Source organism: Poromitra crassiceps (genome assembly GCF_964638095.1).
Source record: "Poromitra crassiceps genome assembly, chromosome: 1".
Classification (NCBI taxonomy): Eukaryota; Metazoa; Chordata; class Actinopteri; order Beryciformes; family Melamphaidae; genus Poromitra; species Poromitra crassiceps.
Window position 1 is genome coordinate 117,544,251 of NC_139623.1, and position 19,775 is coordinate 117,564,025.

The 19,775-nt window shown below is 44.8% G+C and overlaps 1 protein-coding gene across 2 annotated transcripts in view; it reads left to right on the forward strand.

The window, feature by feature from the left end:
- phf20l1 (PHD finger protein 20 like 1) overlaps positions 1–19,775 on the forward strand; it is a 132,528-nt gene that overhangs the window by 40,361 nt on the left and 72,392 nt on the right. For both annotated transcript variants that reach the window (XM_083642906.1, XM_083642907.1), the window contains exons 7-11: positions 1,359–1,461; positions 9,053–9,211; positions 10,969–11,031; positions 15,600–15,818; positions 18,388–18,591. In XM_083642906.1, coding sequence (XP_083499032.1) covers positions 1,359–1,461; positions 9,053–9,211; positions 10,969–11,031; positions 15,600–15,818; positions 18,388–18,591 — 748 coding nt within the window. The remainder of the gene's footprint in view (positions 1–1,358; positions 1,462–9,052; positions 9,212–10,968; positions 11,032–15,599; positions 15,819–18,387; positions 18,592–19,775) is intronic.

The following is a 19,775-nucleotide window of genomic DNA, read 5'->3' on the forward strand; positions in this document are numbered from 1 at the left end:
TGCACCAGCTGGGCGTACGCCTAGGTGTAACGCTTCGTCCGACGTAGAACTCAAAGTTACGACTAACTTAATTTTATGACTAGTGCACCATGTAGTCTTAAGCCCTGTATGCGTATGTATGGTATGGAGCAGGCGTAAAAGTTACACCCAAGGCGTACCCATACTGACAGCTGTCTCCTCTTGATCTGCGCTGTCGGGACTGACAGCTCTGTGCCGCCAGTGCCGTTCAGTCCTGTGATGCGGGGGAATCTTCTCCAAAAATATCGATCGATATCTGCTGTAAATGGACGCTTTGGGTGCAGGACCTCCGCTTGTCGGCGGGTTTTTAAAAGCTGATGCTGATTTCTTCCTGACTTCGTCAACTGCCCGCTGTGCGCAGTCCGCCATCGCATTCAGTACTGATTGCACTTGTGATCAAATTCCATGCATCTTGTTTCTGTTTGTTTGTGTTGGCGCTGTTAAATTTAGCTGTGAGAACATTTCTATGCTTTGAATACAACTCTATAAGTTTGAGCTGAGTTGGAGCTGTCTGTCAGCTGTCTCGAGCTCATCTGAGAGAAGTGTGTTGCTTGGCAACAAGCACGTATTCACGTGGATGCGCACGTCCGCAGCCTAAAGACCGGGCGCAGCTACGACCATGGTAGGTAGCCTGACTAGGCTTGGTGCACTCGGTGTAAATTCAAATCACAAAGTTGGACGTAGCTAAGACCGGCGTTAACAGTTAAGACCTACTTTTTTGCAGTGCTTTGAGGCACCAGGCTGGAGGTGTTTCATGGAGCTTTTTCCTGGTTTTGTGGGACATAACCCCGGCTTCTGGGCAACTTGAGGAGTGATGAAGTGGCACTTCATAAGGTGGCCAAGAGCGTCGTCTATCGTATGGCTGTGAAAACACGGATTGACGTAAAAACACGTCAATGGCGGGCAACGAGTTAAATGTTTCGTTGTTTTTCTTCATCGGGCATCTGTCGTGTGTTTCTTTATTGCGTTAATATGCATAATTCCATTTCTTTTGAATTGTTGACATTTCTTATTAAGATCTATGACTACTGCAGGCCTCAAGTTATGGTGCGTCTGTGTGTGTGTGTGTGTGTCTGTCTGTCTGTCTGTCTGTCTGTCTGCCTGCCTGCGTGCGTGTCTGTCTGTGTGTGTCTGTCTGTCTGTCTGCCTGTCTGTCTGCCTGCCTGCCTGCGTGCGTGCGTGCGTGTCTGTCTGTCTGTCTGTCTGTGTCTGTCTGTCTGTCTGTCTGTCTGTCTGCGTGCGTGCGTGTCTGTCTGTCTGTCTGTCTGTCTGTCTGCCTGTCTGCCTGCCTGCCTGCGTGCGTGCGTGCGTGCGTGTGTGTGTGTGTGTGTCCCTATCAGGAGGAGAGTGCTCCAACAGTAGAGCCCAGTGTGGATGCTGTTAGGCCAGCAGGGGAGGAGACCCCCCCTTCCTCAGGAACAGAGAGGAAAAACAATCATTCTGGTATGTAACAAAAACAACAGTACCTTAAACAGTAGCCCTGAATGATTCACAGCAGGTGTGGGTGTCAGATCTACTATGTAACAAAAACAACAGTACCTTAAACAGTAGCCCTGAATGATTCACAGCAGGTGTGGGTCTGGTATGTAACAAAAACAACAGTACCTTAAACAGTAGCCCTGAATGATTCACAGCAGGTGTGGGTGTCAGATCTACTATGTAACAAAAACAACAGTACCTTAAACAGCAGCCCTGAATGATTCACAGCAGGTGTGGGTGTAATAAAAACAACAGTACCTTAAACAGTAGCCCTGAATGATTCACAGCAGGTGTGGGTGTAACAAAAACAACAGTACCTTAAACAGCAGCCCTGAATGATTCACAGCAGGTGTGTAATAAAAACAACAGTACCTTAAACAGCAGCCCTGAATGATTCACAGCAGGTGTGGGTGTAACAAAAACAACAGTACCTTAAACAGTAGCCCTGAATGATTCACAGCAGGTGTGTAACAAAAACAACAGTACCTTAAACAGTAGCCCTGAATGATTCACAGCAGGTGTGTAACAAAAACAACAGTACCTTAAACAGTAGCCCTGAATGATTCACAGCAGGTGTGTAACAAAAACAACAGTACCTTAAACAGCAGCCCTGAATGATTCACAGCAGGTGTGTAACAAAAACAACAGTACCTTAAACAGCAGCCCTGAATGATTCACAGCAGGTGTGTAACAAAAACAACAGGACCTTAAACAGCAGCCCTGAATGATTCACAGCAGGTGTGGGTGTCAGATCTACTCGCCCTACTGGATGTGCTCGGGCTCCTGCGACTACAGATGAAAAAGAAGCTCACAACATTTATTTAAAAAAAAGTAAGGCTCATGTTTATGAGAAATCTTCCTGTACACTTGAATCCTGATCATTGAATGTTTGTATGATTCATATTTTGAATGTAATAACGTTCCCAAATGTCTGGTAACATCAATAGCTTAGCTTGTTAGCTAATCTAAACCTGTCGGACATTTTGGGCATGTTAATCCCACGTACCCGACGTACAGCCAATCACAGTGCGTGAAGCCTTGATGTCATCTGTGCCGCGGGCCGATCTTACACCAACACACCAGTGCTAACTTTGATCTTATCTTTATATTCTATAATTGGAGAGTTCTCTGTTTGTTTGTCTGTGAGTTGCAAGGCACAGCATCGCTCCAATCACCAACTTTTTTGCCAGAACACCTTTCAGGGGTCAGAAATTAATCTGGTGCAAAAAAAACAACAATATCTGCCCACAGGGCGCACTACAGCAATATTTTACATTTTTATTAGGCCTTCACACTCATCATCAGTATCCCTTCCCTGCTTCCCACTGATGATGTCACTGTTGACATTGTGACATTATTTACATCAGTGGTTCCCAACCACCGGGCCCCGGACCGGTGCCGGTCCGCAAAGCGATTGCTGCCGGACCGCGAGGAAATGGCAGGGAGAAGGTAAAGAGAGAGGGAGAGAGAGAAAATAGAGAGCGAGAAGAGAGAGAGAGAGGGAGGGGGAGAGACTATTTGTGCGTAATGAACTTGGTCTGTCTGTGCGGTGCTGCCAGCCTGCACCTTTCCCCAGCCCCGTGCCCAAAACACACACATGCACACACACACACACACACAAGCTTAAGGAGTTAAGAAGCTTCTAAAGAAGTGTTTCCCAAACGCCTTCTTAACAGAAGAGAAGAAGAAAAAAAAAAGAAGGCTCTTAACACATTCACCGCCAGCCGTTTTTTCAATACTGTAGGTAGGTTCTGCCAAGGTTTTTTTTTGAGGATTCTGGCTCATCTTTCAAGAGCCGAGGATTCTTTTCTGCTAAGATTTTGTGAACACAAATTATCTCAAAAGAACTAATAGAATGTGTGCTTTCTCTGTCTAAAAGAGTTAGTTTGTAGAGTTAGTAGTTATGTAGGCATTAGCAGTAGAATACAGCATGGTTTCAGCGTCTGAAAATTTATGCTGAGATAAATGGCTTTTTGTGAAATTCGATAGAACAGTCACTTTAACCATTTATTTTTGGCGTAAGACGTCAGACATCTAAACAATAGTTTTGAACAGTCATTTCCTCCATAGCAGCAGGAAACCCCCCTCTCCTTCAAACTCCTCCCTCCGTGTGTGTTCTCCTCTCTCCGTGGCTGCAGCGGTACAAGCGAGGCTCTGCCTGTCTGTGCTGCCTGGCTGCTGGCGGCTGCTCTTTGGGCGAGTCTGCATGAGTCGTTTCGGTTGTGAGCTCAGCTGGAATGAAGCTGCGTGCGATTGTGGGCTTTCTGCCGGTGTTTCAAAGTGTGTTGCACGCATAATCTATTATGCAAATTTGCAATCCCCCACCGCCAGCTCCCAGCGCGATAATGTGCGAAAGCGAAAGCGTTTTCGCCAATCCATTTTACAGTATGAGAATGGTTTCCTTGCGCGTTCCCCTGCAGTTTTGGCTCGGCTTTTTCTAGTCTGGAGAGCACTGTCGCCACTTAGTGGGTCGGTGGAATGGGTTGTACACGTTCGGTGGCTCCCATATTTTTATAGGAGACGTGGGGGGCGTTGATCCACGTCCCACCGTCAATTTTTTTTTTTTTTTTTTTGACGACTTGACTCGTCAATGGCAGTCAACCGTTGAATTTTTTTTGACGAGTCAACTCGCCAATGGCAGTGAACGTGTTAAGAAGCATCTTAACTGGAGCTGTCCACCATCTCGATGTGAGAGGTCCTCTGCGGCCCACTAGATAGCACTCTGAGCCCACCAGTGGGCCACGACCCAGTGGTTGAGAAACACTGTTGTAGAATAACCTAATCGTGGTCATGTTAAACAAGAACTTCTTCTATTAAACATTTATTTCAGACATGGACTGCAGTTCAAATTGCTTTATATACACGGCATACAACAAAATTGCGAGAAACACTACAGAATTTAAGCGACCTTGGGTTCTGTGAAAGGTGCTATATAAATCCACAAGATAAAAGGAATCCATTCTGATTAGAGGAATATAGCCTACGGTAAAACATTTAAAACACAAGTAACCATACATACAGGGGAGATTTTCAAGTGTTCCCCAATTGTAAACACTAAAGGGTGCATGAAAGAAAGGAAAAAGGGAAAAACACAAGAGGAACAGTGGACACAAGTATCTCCTTTTGCCTGAGGCAGCTGGATCTGCCAGTGTTTCGTCATTAAGAAGGTGTTAAGAATGCCCCAGACCCTTCTTACAAAACCTTCTTAACGAAAGATCATCTTAGCGCTAAAAAGCTTTTGGGAAATGCAGCCTTCTTAACGGAAGATAATTTTAGGCTAAGAAGCAATCGGGAAACGCGTTTGCTTCTTAAGGGGGCCTTAAGAAGGGTTAAAGAAGCTTCTTAGCGCTAAGAAGCTTTTGGGAAACGCAGCCAATGACGATTAGTTTGATCAGCATTGAGATCACAATTATTTCTCACGATTACTCTTTGACTTTGGGAACATCATGCATTTATTATGCCTCCGCCGCCGATAGCCAGGCTGGAGGCATTATGGATCCGGGTTATCCGTCCGTACGTATGTCCGTCCGTCCGTCCGATGTTCGTTAACACGATATCTGAGGAACGCCTCGACGGAATTTAATCAAATTTGCCTCAAACATCCACTTAGACTCAAGGATGATCTCATTAGATTTTGGTGGTCAAAAGTCAAGGTCACTGTGACCTCTCCAACGCCATTTTCAAGCATGTTAACGCGATATCTCAGGAATGCCTTGACGGAATTTCATCAAATTTGTCTCAAACATCGACTTGGACTCAAGCATGAACTGATTAGATTTTGGTGGTGTTGTGATCGACACATTATGGACTGTACTGTATCATGAGAAATATGAATGAACATATCATGATTTAACATGTTTTCCTCTCTAGCTATAAACCTCTATTGAGAGGAGACAAATGGCTTTTGTGGTTGCCCCAGGACGTTTCACACCTCTCAGAGCCTCAAAGGATTCCGGCCATTGTTTTATCTCTAAGGGTAATCAAGCCATAAAACCCCCTTTTCCCTTGCCTCACCTTACAGAATGGGCACAGTCCAGCTCACAGAGCGCTATCATTGGCCAGAACCATCACAAAAGACACATGAGAGGCCAATGAGAACCCTTCGTGATTTTCCCCAGACAGTACCAAAACTGTTGGAAACAGTTTTAACTAAGAGTCTCAACTAAGCTTGAACCAGGGGTTGGAGGGGCCAGAGAAGCCGGCTCCCCTCCCCCGCTCGCTGCACCCCCTGAACAAAGGCCTAACCAGGCCTGACCACAGCCACCAGAGGCCAGGGTGAACCGCGCAGCAGGCCCAGGGATTGCCTACCAAGGCCGTAAGTCCCACCAGACATAGCATGCTTACACTGAGATAGTTATACTTAATCTCAGTTAATTTAAGTCGTTTTAGTGTTATACGTCGCCGGGGAAAGCCCCCTCGCGCTTCCAGACGTGCCACAGCCTGGCATAACGCCAGCTGTTGACCAAGCTTCCAGGCAAGAACGCCTGACTGACGACCCTCCCCGCGCACCGCACGTGCAGGAGAAGAAGAAGAAAGCCACACCGCAGCAGGGCAAACCAACGGCTGCAGAAAGACACACCGTGGCGGGCATCCACACAGCCGCAGCACTCCTTCGACTCAACCAGCAGAGAGACTGCACGTCCACCCCCGGCATCGTCGACCCCCATCAGACGTCCGCTGCATGCTTGCCCAGGCCAGATCGCACGTCGGCCCCGACGTCAACTCAGCCAAACCTCGAACCTCCTCCTCAACTCAACCAAACCTACAGCGCACAGGACAGCCGTGCCAACAACGGAACGATTCACTTAGCAGAGTGAATCCGCGTGAGAGTTTATGGTTTAATGGTTCTGGGCAGTTAGGGTTAAAATGCATTACCATGTATATGTTGATTACAGTATCCTGTATGTTGATGTACCATGTTTGCACACTGTTGAATGATATAGACGCCTGAAGGTGAGCGCTAAGTTCGGAAGAACTCAGCGGCCATCAGCGGGCCATTCTCCTCTCTCCCTCTCCCTCTCACCCTCCCCCACTCTCTCGGCCTCCCAGCTGAGCCCGTTCAACCGAGAGGGCTAAGCTTGGAACGGTCTAGAGATGTTCAGAATGTCCACCCGCAAAAATACAGTTAAGCTGAATTAGAGAGTTTGATTAGTCACTCACACAGAGTGATCCAGGCTAGGCAGGCAGAGTGATCCCTTCCTAAATTCGGCAGAACCGCCATTTTGGAAAGGAGGCGGCTCCAGACCGCCCCCCAGCCACCTCTGTCTGACTAGGGCCCAATTCCAATCCGCCCCCTAAAGACTCAAGCCCTGAACCCTCAGTCCCTCTAATGGCTGCCATCTAAAAGTGGTTGAGTCATCAAGTGTGGAAGGGATCCACATTGGATAAATAGGAGGATTGGGACAGCAGAGCCCTTTGCACTTGACAAGATGATGTTGACTCTGGCAGGTTTGGGGTTCGCTATATATTGTTTATTGTCAAGACACCTAAGGTGTTTGAGGGATAGACTCCCTGATGAGTCTGTTCTCATCCAGGCTCTGGCTCTACAGAGTGGACAACAGGTCATTTAAAAATAAATGTAGCCTACTGCAAAATCTGCAACATCTGTAATTATAATTAAAATAAGCATAATAATGACATGTCACCCAACATTATACACAATGTCAATACTGTACAATACAGATTCGGTAAAACTATTTCTCATTCATCAACAAAGTTGTGGATTGCAATTGTAATAGAAATGATCGATGATTATTCTAGGATTGTGTAAAATAACTACTTGCATTCCTCTGATATAATATTTTTGTCTAATCTGAAATCCCTATTAATGTAATGTTTCATTGTCAATTAAGGCATTCCAGCCCACTCGCAAACACCGCGTTCGTTTCGTGCGTGTGTTCTTTTATTTTTTTGACAGATATTTGCAGCCTTCCCCGTTTTATACATCACAACGCTATGCATTGTGGGCAATTCCCTTTCCGTAAGTGGCCATAGCTGCTCCCTTACGGTAAGGGGGCAGAAAGGGCTCACTCTGAGCCCTCATTCACTTTGCGATTTCACCGTGGGACATCCCTAAACCCTCACTCCCTTCACGTGAACGCGCCTCTAAGGGGGTGAGTCAGTAAGGGGGCGAATTGGAATTGGGCCTAAGTCAATCCTTCCTCAACTTTGGCAAAACCGCCATTTTGAAAAGGAGGCGGTCTACACACGATCAGCCCGCCTCTCAGCCAGTCCTGTGATTACATCACAGAGACAGCCAGAACGAGCCACTCCTCCCTCTCTCCCTCCTTCTCTTCCCCTAAAGCACACGCACACACACACACACACACACACACACACACACACACACACACACACACACACACACACACACACACACACACACACACATAAACACACACACACACACACACACACACAATTGATGATGTTTATTCACATTAGGTATTAGCGATAGATGTGGTAGAGTATTAGTCATAAAAGTAAATGTGATGAACTGATATTTTAATCATTATGTTAATGTCAATTGATATTGTGATTTATTAAATCTTTTTATTACATAATGCTATGAATCTTGGTGGTTATTCATGAGGTATTTTATCTGTGGAAATCTGTGACAGAAGCTTACGAACTTTGACCTTCAATTAACTGTACAATGTACACTATATCATTATGAGACTGATATGACAATTTGGTTTGGTGTCTAAACAAGTCATAACTTGACTTTTAGACAGGTCTGTAGCCTTAACTACAGTGGTGCCCCGAATCTTACAGAGAATACAATATTTTCTGTCAAATCTAATAAATTTATGAATATTAATAATTTATAATTATTAATAATCATATTTCATAACCAAACCAGCTCCTGCGAGCACAACAGTGGTCAAAGGTCAAGGCCACTGTGACCTCACACACCCAATTTCCAAGCTCTGTAACACAACATCTCAGGAGCGCCTTGACGGAATTTCTTCCAATTTGCCTCAAATGGCGATTTGGACTCAAGAATGAACTAATGGCGGAGGAATAAATCCGCGGTGCGGTCTTTCTAGTTAACTAATTAACTAAACAAAACAAAAACTTTTAACACTGGATTTCTTTGAACTGTCATCTTTTACCAAGGAATGTTTAGACATAAACAGACAAACACGCCGGCTCGCTGTTCTCAACTTGAGCTTAAACACAACAATATGTTTGGACTTTGGAGGAGGGGCTAGGTGCACCACTGCGAGGGAAAGGGGTGCGCTGGATTTACAACACAAGACAAAACCAGAGCAACATTACTAAACAGAATGTGGCACATTTTATCTTGATTTTCTTGTTTTCGTGATTGTGGGAAGCTAAAATCCTGATCACAATCAATATTTGATTAATTGTGAAGCCCTAATGTCAGGACACTGGAAAACTACTATTACTATGTAAAAATGTAATGTCACAAATGCATTTACATGGACCTCAGTAGAGAAGTAAGCCAGCTTTTCTTCTATCTCTGTAAAGTTGACAAGCAGAATGTAAGCTCTGTGTTCAGTGTTTTGATTGGAGATTATCTTGGTCACAGATGAAGCAGCAGAAACGGAGACGTCAGTTCACCATAGCTACTGTGCCGAGGTTCTGCCCACGCCGCTAGCCCAGCCAACCGCTGAGTGGAACTCGCTGATAGATAACCCCTCAACCAATCACACACCCCCAGAAGAAAAGTCTCCACCCCGTTCCACAGGTAATGCTGCATGTGCTGCTGTTAAACAATAGTGTTATAATAAGTGGAATACTACACAGTATTACCATATATATTATATTACTATATATGGGTCACCGCAGGCTCCGCCAATTCTAACAAATGGTAGCAGCAAGTCTCCTAAATTGTCACATGGTACAATAGACTCAAACCTGCCGAAAGTCTCCTAAGTGACCGTGTCCGTGAAAAACCACGAGCAAAACCCATGTGACAAAATGACAGGAAGTGAGTTGAAGTTGGGCCGTCTTGCTTGAAATCCCATCGTCTTTGGTATTACTAGTGGTTATTAAGATATTAGGAGTTATTAAGTTAATCCTACCCTAACCATTCAATGCTAGCTCTCTATACCGTTAGCTCTTCCAGCTAAAATAGCAATACCAATCTCTTTTCCCTCAGTGTCTATTTCTCACTTTCCTTCCTATCATGGGTGACCAGTAACTTACAGGTCGTTGTCTGACGAATGACCTTCCGCTGCTTGGCGTGGCGTGGGCGTTTCAGCTCGGATACAGTGTACTGGCTACACTCAATTCCGTAGCTTGACTTTCTGCTTGGACCACTTCAAGCTTTGTCTGTATTCTGGTTTTGTCATTCAAAGGATGTGTGAGAATCCCCACTCTCACACAGTGATGGTGTACTGTGTAGGTGATCAAAGTCTCTCCATCGCTTCACTGTGGCTGGTGGCTAGTAGTTAAAACATTGTGGAAATGATTCCATACCATCGATTTCCCTGCATTGCTTTCGATAATGTTACTTCCTCAATTAAAGTATGGCTTTACCGGTAATCAACCCACTTTGTATCATTAATAATCTTGGTAATATAAGCACATGGGCAGCCTTTATCTTCTCGCTCTGTTTACCTCACGGAGAAAAATGCTGCTGCTCCTGTCTGCAGAAACTCAGCCCCCGCCAGCTGCAAGTCATTAAGGCTCGTTAAGGCTCTCAATGCGATTCTCCACGGATGTGCGCATAAATTAAACAATAACAGCCGCCCTCTGAGCAGATTCCACGTCTCCAGCAGAACGTCTCCGCAGCTTCGTTGTGAAGCGTTGTGACGTAAAACGTGTCAGAACGGAGCGCTTTGCCAGAGGAGGTAATGGGAGATCTCCGTGAGGAAAACACAGAGAAGGTAAACACTGCCTGTGTGCTTATTTTGCAGAGATTATTAATGATACAAAGTGGGTTGATTACCGGTAAAGCTATCCTTTAACATTTTCTTTCACGTGTACAGTATCTCCTAGTTTCAGTTTCATGTGTTGTGCAACACTGGTGTTGCCTTCAAGTGCTGTCAGTAAAGTAGTAAAACAACACTCCAGCACACAGACAGCATGTTGTGAAGCCAAAAACAAGACAACACACTAAAGTGACTGAACAATGTGATCGAGTCCGGCGCGAGCCCGAACATCTCTTAAATCTTTTTGTCCAAGCCCGGCCCAGGTCGGGTAGCCCAGCTCTAATACCTACCAAACCATGGAGGTATGAGCTCCAAACGCCTCACAAAATGCTCTGGGAAGGAGACGCATTTCCTTGTTTCATTTAGAATGCAGTCCACTGACTCTGCTCTGCTGAGGTGATCTGCTCTGCGTGATGTTATTGGCTGGGCTGCTCCGCTCCCTTGGTTTGACCAAGTAAAACTCTTTTTATAAGCATTTTACGAAATGTAGGTAGAAAAAATAAATCTATTGGTGCGTATGTCTAAACTGGAAGTGGGTGTGACTTTGGCTCTTTATTCTCTTCTCTAGCTGTTGGCATGAAGAACTCTGCATCCAGGACTCCTACAGCCAACAAACACTCCAGAGAACCCAGTATGTACAAACCCTAACTTGAGTCTGGATTGAAGCTTGTGATTTTGTTGGGAGCATGTGCTGCACCTGCAAAGCAACTGTTACCTTTTCCTGCTGCCCTGACTTCATTCATGGTCAGCCTCTAGCTGTCATAGGTCAAATCGACTGGAGTCACACCGAAGTCACCTTTTGTATCCACCCTTCTTTTCTACATGTCACAATCATAAAAAACAGTACATTCCTAAAAGCCATGGTTGCTGTCCGTCATGTGTTTGTCTTCTTAAATATTGCGTAGTTTGTAATACCGTTTTAATACCGCAGTTTTTGTCCTTTCCGAGCCTGTCGTTTCTGTTCTTTAGCTTTGTAATTCCGGGTTTCCACCAATAAATAGCCACAGCAGAGAGGGTGCTGTATCCCGCTGGGAAGCCAAAGAACAGCAGCAGCTCAGACACGACAAAAACCCCTCACTATTGAAAACTACAGAGTACCAATACAGCCCGGTACTTCACATCCTCAAGGACACTGATCTCACACCTGTCCATCCGTCCGTCCCATTCTTGTGAACGCAATATCTCAGGAGGGAATTTCTTCAAATTTGGCACAAACGTCCACTTGGACTCAAGGATGAACTGACGTTTTTGGCCATAACTCAATAATTCATAGGCTAATTATGAAAAAAATTCACACAAATGTCTAATAGGATAAAATGATGAAGAGATGACATTTTATATCTAAAAGTTCAAAGGTCAACTTCACTGTGACATAATGTTTGTGGAAGTGCTGTCACTTAATTTTGCAGACACCAAAATCCTTTAAGTTGAGCTAATAATGAAATACTTAAAGGGAGACTAAACCCCCCAGATTTCTGGCAAAACGGTATTCTACTTTATTTGACAATTCTGCAGGCAAGATGGCTGCCTGTAGTCTCTTGTACCCTGTCAGAATTCCTAGCCCATAAACTAACTAATAACTTGGCCAATAAGTATGTAACATACAAAATAAAACAAACAGTAATGTCTTCATTTGATGTAGAATGCAGAGGACATCTAACTGGTTCGTTAAACTCACATTCCAGGAATATTGTATTTACCGCACTGCTCCTATAATGTAAGTGGCTCGTGCCTCAGAGAGCCTGGTTGTCGGAACCCACTCGCTTAGCACCAGAACACATTCGATTTGAGGGCGGAACACGCCAGGATTGGCCAACGCCAACTCCAGGGCCCAGAACTGTCAAATCAAATCATCGACAGAGATGGTATGGCCCTTTTTTTTGCATGACAGGCGGTATTTTCAGTGTATCAGAGATAGAGAACGTTATAAATATAGCCATGTTATAAAGAACTAACCAACGCTGATAGTCCGTATGGAAATGGTGTTACTCGAAATGGTTAAAAGTTATATCAATTTGGTCATTCAGTGGCGTTTTACTGCCATATAAAGTAACTAACGTTAGCCGCTAGCATTAGCCACAGTACCCTATTACCCATAATGCATTACGTTATCCCAGCACCCGAACGGCTCGCTGCAGAAAATAAAGCTGATAATATACAATTGATTCAGATTGAAGTACACCACGCGCAAATACCACCGTGACGTAACGATGTACCAAATCATCCATTAATTTGAGGGCCCCCCAAAAAAGCAGGTTTGAACCCATAGAGGGCACTTATGCAGCTGAAAATGATAAAGTTGGTAGAATATTATAAATTTGCTCTCAAATGTGGAAATTTTGACCAGAATTCTTCACACACCACCCCAAAAGCCATATATATTGGTTAAAAGCTGAAAAAAAAGTGTTTTGATGTTTAGTCCTGGTTTAACACATTCACTGCCAACAACGTATGAACACGTTTTCAGAATCCAGCTGTTCCCTGCCAACAACGTGTTTACACGTTTTTGGCATCGATTTTTTTTTTTTGACGGTGGGTTGTGCATCTAAGCCTTTTACATCTCTTATATAATTATTGGAGCCACCGAACGTTTACAACCCATTCCACCGACCCACTAAGTGGCAGCAGTGCTCTCCTGGCTAGAGAAAGGAAAGCATTTTTTTAACTTGTCACGCCATTCTCAGCCCAGCCATTCTCCTTTTCGCGCTGATTGCTGGCGATGCGGGATTGCAAATTTACATAATAGATTCAGCCGATCTACTATGATCGGGTGATAGATTACAGGTGGAGGAACACACTTTGAAACACGCAGCATAAATATGACCAGAATCGCAAAAGCTTCTCTCAACCAAAACTCCAAACGAGCGAGTCCATCCCGACTTCCTCAAACAGCGGCCGTGCAGACATGCAGGCACAGGAGAGCAGCAAAGCACTGACTGGTGACAAGCTTGTCCGCCCACGGAGGGAGGAGTTGAAGCAACTCGAGAGGGAGGGAGAGAGAGAGAGAGAGAGAGAGAGAGAGAGAGGGAGGGAGAGCGAGAGGGAGGGAGAGAGAGAGAGAGAGCGAGAGGGGGAGGGAGAGAGAGAGAGAGAGAGACAAAAATGAATGGTTAAAGTGACTGTTCCATCCAATTTCACAAAAAGCCGTTTATCTCTGAATATTCTTTCTCACGCTAAAACCATGCTGTATTCAACTGCTAATGCTTACATAACTACTAACTCTACAAACTAACTCTTTTAGACAGAGAAAGTACACATTCTATTAGTACTTTTGAGATATTGTATGTTCACAAACTCCAAGCTGAAACGAATCCTCGGCTCTTATAAAATGAGCCATAATCCTCAAAAAACGGCTTGGCAGAAGCTACCTACAGCAAAAAAAAACGTCTGGCAGTCAATGTGTTAATAATCAGATTCAGATAAAGGGCCCTATCGTTGTACGGCGCTATCGTTTGCACTGCCTCTTATTGCTATCTTCCCAGCGTCTAAGCTATCGTCTGCCTCCACCGTCCAGTTTTGCGCTGTGATGACACAGGTGTAGGCGTGGCCCAGGCATGTCGGTGGGCCTCTAGCCTATCATGTGTCTCATAGAGACCATAGTCTTTATTTCTGGGGACTTTCGGGCCTCGTTGAAGAGGCGGATGGCAGTTGGGAAGAAGCTGTTCTTGTGATGAGAGGTTCTGGTTCTGCCAGACCTCAGTCTCCTCCAAAGTTTGTGGCATGGGTGGGAGGGGTCGGCCATGATTTTCTGAGAACATTTCCGCGTCTTGCCGGTGAGCAGGTCCTGAAGCAGGGCCCGAAATTAAATTTTTGACTCACCGACCAAGTGGCGGGTAGATGGAAAAAATCCACCGGCCAAGCATATTTTTTACCGGACAAAATAATAAATCCGGGCCGGTATGAGACTTTGACGGTATGTCCAGCTGGCCCTGCAGCTCACGTACGCACCTGGCTGCTCCTTGATGGTATACTTCAGCGATGCTGGATCACCTGTCCTGGAGCTGGCAACATACAGCTGTCCATGGCTGAAGACGGGGGTCTGAAGCCAGACTCCCACTTCTTTTTTGTGACATCACTGATCACTGATGATGTCAGTACACATTTCCAGTCTGCAGAGCGCTTTCTATGCCATAGCTGTCTATTGTCTGCCATTTCTTCCAGAAGTCATTGGGTGAGATTTGTCTAGGCTAGATTTGTCTGTTATCTGCTCTTTGTGGGTCTAAGCTAGATTTGTCTGTTATCTGCTCTTTCTTCCAGAAAGCAGTAGGTGAGTTTGTTTAGGCTACAGAGTGAAACTAGAGTCGTTTAAAGCTACTAATTGCTCTCACCTGACCTCAGGTGTACAGCCCTTGTGAACGACCGAGTGATTGTGTAGGCGGTGCTTAGGGCCTCTTTTGAATCAGTATTTCTTAGCATAGTAAGTCTAAAGCGGCAGCCTCTGGGCACAAAGACTAGGGAGTCTTTCTGCGGGAGTCCATCGAGGGTAGGCCAGAGAATAGGGCTTCTATTACTTCTCTTTAACTAACTACCTGCTCATCTACCTAACTATGTGTCGTTTCCTCATCCCTGTTATAACCTCAGCCCATAGGCGCCGCAAACACGGCATCTTCAGGTGTAGTAACCCAGGTAATCTTTCCTACCCTAAGCGCACAAGTACCGTAGTCCTTTTTCTATTGCCGGAGGTCTCTGGAACTGCCAGTCGTCGGCTGTTAAGAAAACCAAGACCAGACTATTATAAAAAAATAAAAATAAAATACTAACTAAACTTTACCACTATTCCTTCAGAAGTTGTAGCTGTCATAGACTGTGTTGCATAGTTGATTTCTCTATTGCTGACAAAAATGTGTTATTGTAAGTCGCTTTGGATAAAAGCGTCTGCCAAATGACGTAATGTAATGTAATGTCACAGTGGGATTTATGACATCACTGATGATGTCACACATCACTGGGATTTATGACATCACTAAGGTGTGCCCAAAAACACTTGTTTATATCCAGCATGACGCAAATTAAATATGGTCACCACTTGAGTTCAGAGCATTACTGACATGATATTATGACCTGTTTTACATTGCTGAGCAGACTTAACAGCAGTGGTCACATCACAACAACAAAAGAGTAGTCAATAAATTCTAGCATCATTCACCACACTTTGTCAGTGCATTTCTTCCTGTTCTTTCTCTCTCCACATTGCTGTAGTCATGTCGTCTTTGCATGGTCCGAGCCCCCCCTCATCCAGCAGTGAAGAGCCCAGTCAGTTCCAGTGCTTTCTGCCTGGCTGCTCCAAGGCCTTTCGAAAGGCCAAGCTGCTGGATTATCACCTCAAATACTATCACAGCAGCTCTGCCGCCCAGGCCAACACTTCCGTTCCAGAGCTTCAAGATGGCAAGAGAAGACGAACCGTCTCATCCTGCTCTTGTAAGCGCATGCCTGAAAGTGCTCGTACAACCACACACACACACACACACACACACACACACACACACACACACACACACACACACACACACACACACACACACACACACACACATTGGTCAAGTAGTTCTTATAGGAATACATTTTTCCCAGATGGCAGCACTGTTTGGAACTTCAATACCCAGAAATCTCTATAGTGACCTCAATAAACAACCACAGTCACAGCCTGTCTGTAGAATACCAAGGGTACCAAAGGGATGAGAGAGTCAAAGGATTAACGTTGATGAGTTAAATGGGACAGCGCTCACCTGGTACCGTTCAGGACACACTATTTTTTTATTTCAATTTGAAGTTTTGATTTATCACTCCCTCTGTGGAGAACATTTCCAACCAGTGATGATATCGACTGTAATTTAATTTGGTCAAATGGAATTAATCTGTTGCATCTCAGTGAGTGGGGAAGGAATGCTCTTCCCTGTTGCAGCCCCACTTTGGGAGGGTGACAAGGTTGAAGCTTGAACCTTTAATCTTAATTTGTATCTAGAATTCTAGTCTACTGTACGTGTCTGTGTTTCCTTCGCATATCTCAAGAACCGTCAATCCGATCGACTTGAAACTCGGGGACTGTGCTAATGGGAACCTGTCGAAGTGCAATGCTGAATTCCGTGCAATTTGGACACGCACATATTGATAGCGCCACCTAGAGCTCTGCATTCTGGCCCGAGCCTGAGGGGGATATGGCTGTCAAAATTGGCCCAAAATCATATTAGAATATTCCCTCTAAACAAATCATATTCGTTCGAATATATTCTATTACTTTTTTTCTTTCTTTTTTAGCCTGCATGGCAAGGCAAACCAATACAACTGAACCAGAGAGCTTATATAACTACTTGGTATATTTATTTGAACATAAACCTTTTTTTATTTCAACACAAACATGTGTTGAAACATTCATATTTATTTAGTCAGTACTAATACAGTAGTAGCCTACACTTTTGTAATGTTTTTAAATAACCAGGCAAACTCTTCACCAGGTTTTTTACCTGGTTAAATGTAAAAAAAAATGTATAGCTGCTGCGCAGCAACGGGTCGTGGCCGGGCACTGACAGAGATGCTCACGTCATTTTTTGCAAGTCCAAGTCAAGTCTCAAGTCTTTGAGCTAGAGTCCAAGCCAAGTAAGGGGTACTTAGATTTGCGGCTCCGATTCCTGTTGAAAAAATGAAAATGTTTCTGATAAACTGTTTGAACTGACACATTTAATATTGGTAATGTTTTAAGAAGTGTTTTATAATGGTGTTGATAATAAGCTACTCGAAATTGATCAAACACAGGTTCAGGCAGGCTGTATTAAAATAAAAGTCGGGCTTCATGACGGGCTCGGGCTCAGAATTCTCATAAGCCTTAGGGGCCGGGCTAGGGCCTACATTTTAGGCCCGTGCAGAGTTCTAGCGCCACCTACTGGCAACACAAAAAGTGGTTTATCTTGAGAACCGTTCGTCCAATCGGTTGGTGCAATTGACCAATCAGAACCCTACCCTTCCCCTCCCCATGCTAGTAACTGCAGGGAGAATACACACATTATGTCTCTCTCACACACATACACACACACTACAACACTACTCAAGCATGCTTATGTTTTGTTTGTTTAAAAAAAAAATCTGATTTACCCCTCGCTTTTCTCCCCAATTGTACTTGGCCAATTCCCCCTGCGTTACCGGTCGGTGTTCCACCCACTCTGCCGATCTGGGGAGAGTTGTAGACTAGCACATGCTTCCTCTGATACATGTGCACTAGGGCTGTGCAATTAATCAAATTTTAATCTCAATTACAATTTTGGCTTGCCACAATTATGAAAACAAGATAATTGAGATAAAACAATTATTTTTTATATTTTATTTATTCTAGCCTATTTATTTATCTACATTTTTACTTTTATTATATTTATTTGTTTTTCAGTCCAATTATGTTTTTTCAAATGCAAAAGTCAAGTAAGTGAGTAATCGCGTTAAATAATCGTGATCTCAAATCTGTCAAAAATAATTGTGATTAAGATTTTTGCCATAATCGAGCAGCCCTAATGTGCAGTCGCCAGCCACTTCTTTTCACCTGACAGCGAGAAGTTCCACCAACAGGAGGTAGTGCGTGGGAGGATGACGCTATTACCCCTCGGTTCCCCTCCCCCCTGAACAGGGCGTGCTAGTGCAGCGACCAGGACTCATACCCCATCAACTTCCCATCCGCAGACATGCCCAATTGTGTCTGGAGGAACGTCTTACCAAGCCGGAAGTACCGCTGCTGGGAATTGAACCTGGGTTTCAGCGGTGGTAGGCGAGCTCTTTTACCTCCTACATTACCCAGACGCCCAAGCATACCCATGTTCATTTTTGTATAGATTTGGCTAAATACTTTGAATGTTACAGAATAAAACATTGTCATCTAGCTTACTTGAAAATAATCTGCCTAATGTCCTGCGGCAGTTGTTTAAAAACTGTGTGTGTGTGTGTGTGTGTGTGCGCGTGCGTGCGTGCGTGCGTGTGTGTGTGTATGTGCGTGTGCATGCATGCATAGCTCTGTTCCCCCAGATCTTCCAGGTAGAGGCGGTGCAAGCTACAGCCAGGTCTGGGAAGAAGAAACGCTCGTCAGCCTCTGTGAGCTCCGACAGCACTGAAGTGTCATCCCTAACTCCCATCCCTCACCCCTCCCTGGTGCTGCCTCCCCTTTCTCCCCCCACACCTCCTTACCACAGTCTGCTGAGGAGTCCTCTGGAGCCAGGTTAGTCTCCAATCCTGGAACTGGGATGGGCATCAGAACTTTAACAATCTACCAGCATGCCTTTCTAGTTGATTGCTGGATTTGTTTAAAGGTTCCATATAGGGGTAGGACAATATTAGATATTATCTTCTATCTAGATTCTAGCCGCGCGCTTCAGACAGGAGTTGCAGAGCATGGACTGATCAGCGGCATGATCAAAGGAGGGGGGAGCCGCTACGTGAACAATATGGTGCAACTCTGGACATTACAGTCAAACGTGTGCAGCCCATGTATCAAACTGTTTGTTAGCAGTAATGTTACAGTAAGTCTCCCATCATATACAGTAGGCTACTTGCCCAGATAGTTTTCACAAGCCATTAATATTGCCAATCATAATATGATTGTGTTTATATTCCCCCTGCGTCACGGGCTGCTCAACTCAGTGACCAAGACTACTTTTTTAACAACTAGTCATCATCGACTCGACTTTATTGGTAGAGAGATCGACTTGAAAAAATCTGGAGTCATGCAACCCCTTAACCTTGCAAGCAAGCTGGATTCTCTCGTGAGATCTAAAATCCCGCGAGAAATCCATCTTGGCATCAAGCTTGGCCTTAGTGTGAGTGGCTGAAGCCCCCGAACACCCTGCTGTTCGACCAATCAGCGGCAGCTACAAGCAAGCCTGCAGGGATGCAAACTAGGCATTTTTCGGCGGATCCCGCTTTTTTCATCTCAATTTGGGTAATTTCATTTCATTTTTGGGGCACTCTCTGTCTAGCCTTCAGAGAGAGCAGACGTGTGTATGCCGTGCTCCGCTACTGCTTGCCTGCCTTCTGCTTGCTTGCTGTCTATCTGCCTGCCTCCCGTCTGTCTGCTGCCTGTCTATCTAGCTGCCTGTCTGTTGTGGATTTACGACAATTTCGGGATTTTAAGGCGCTGTACATATACCTTTTTGGGAACCTGGGTCACTATCTAGGGCATGTCGCCCTGTAAAGGATGTACTGACCACTTGCAAAAAATGTCAATACTGGAAACCACTCTCTTCCATCTGAAAGACACTGGGAATATCTCTACACTGCTGCCTCAGAGAGCAGCCTCTTTCAATGGACACACAGAAACTACGAATGCTAACAGTGCGCTAGCCTCCCCATCCTCGCGTAAGCCTCCCACACATGTTCCCGAAAAAATTAACTCTGAAGCTGCGA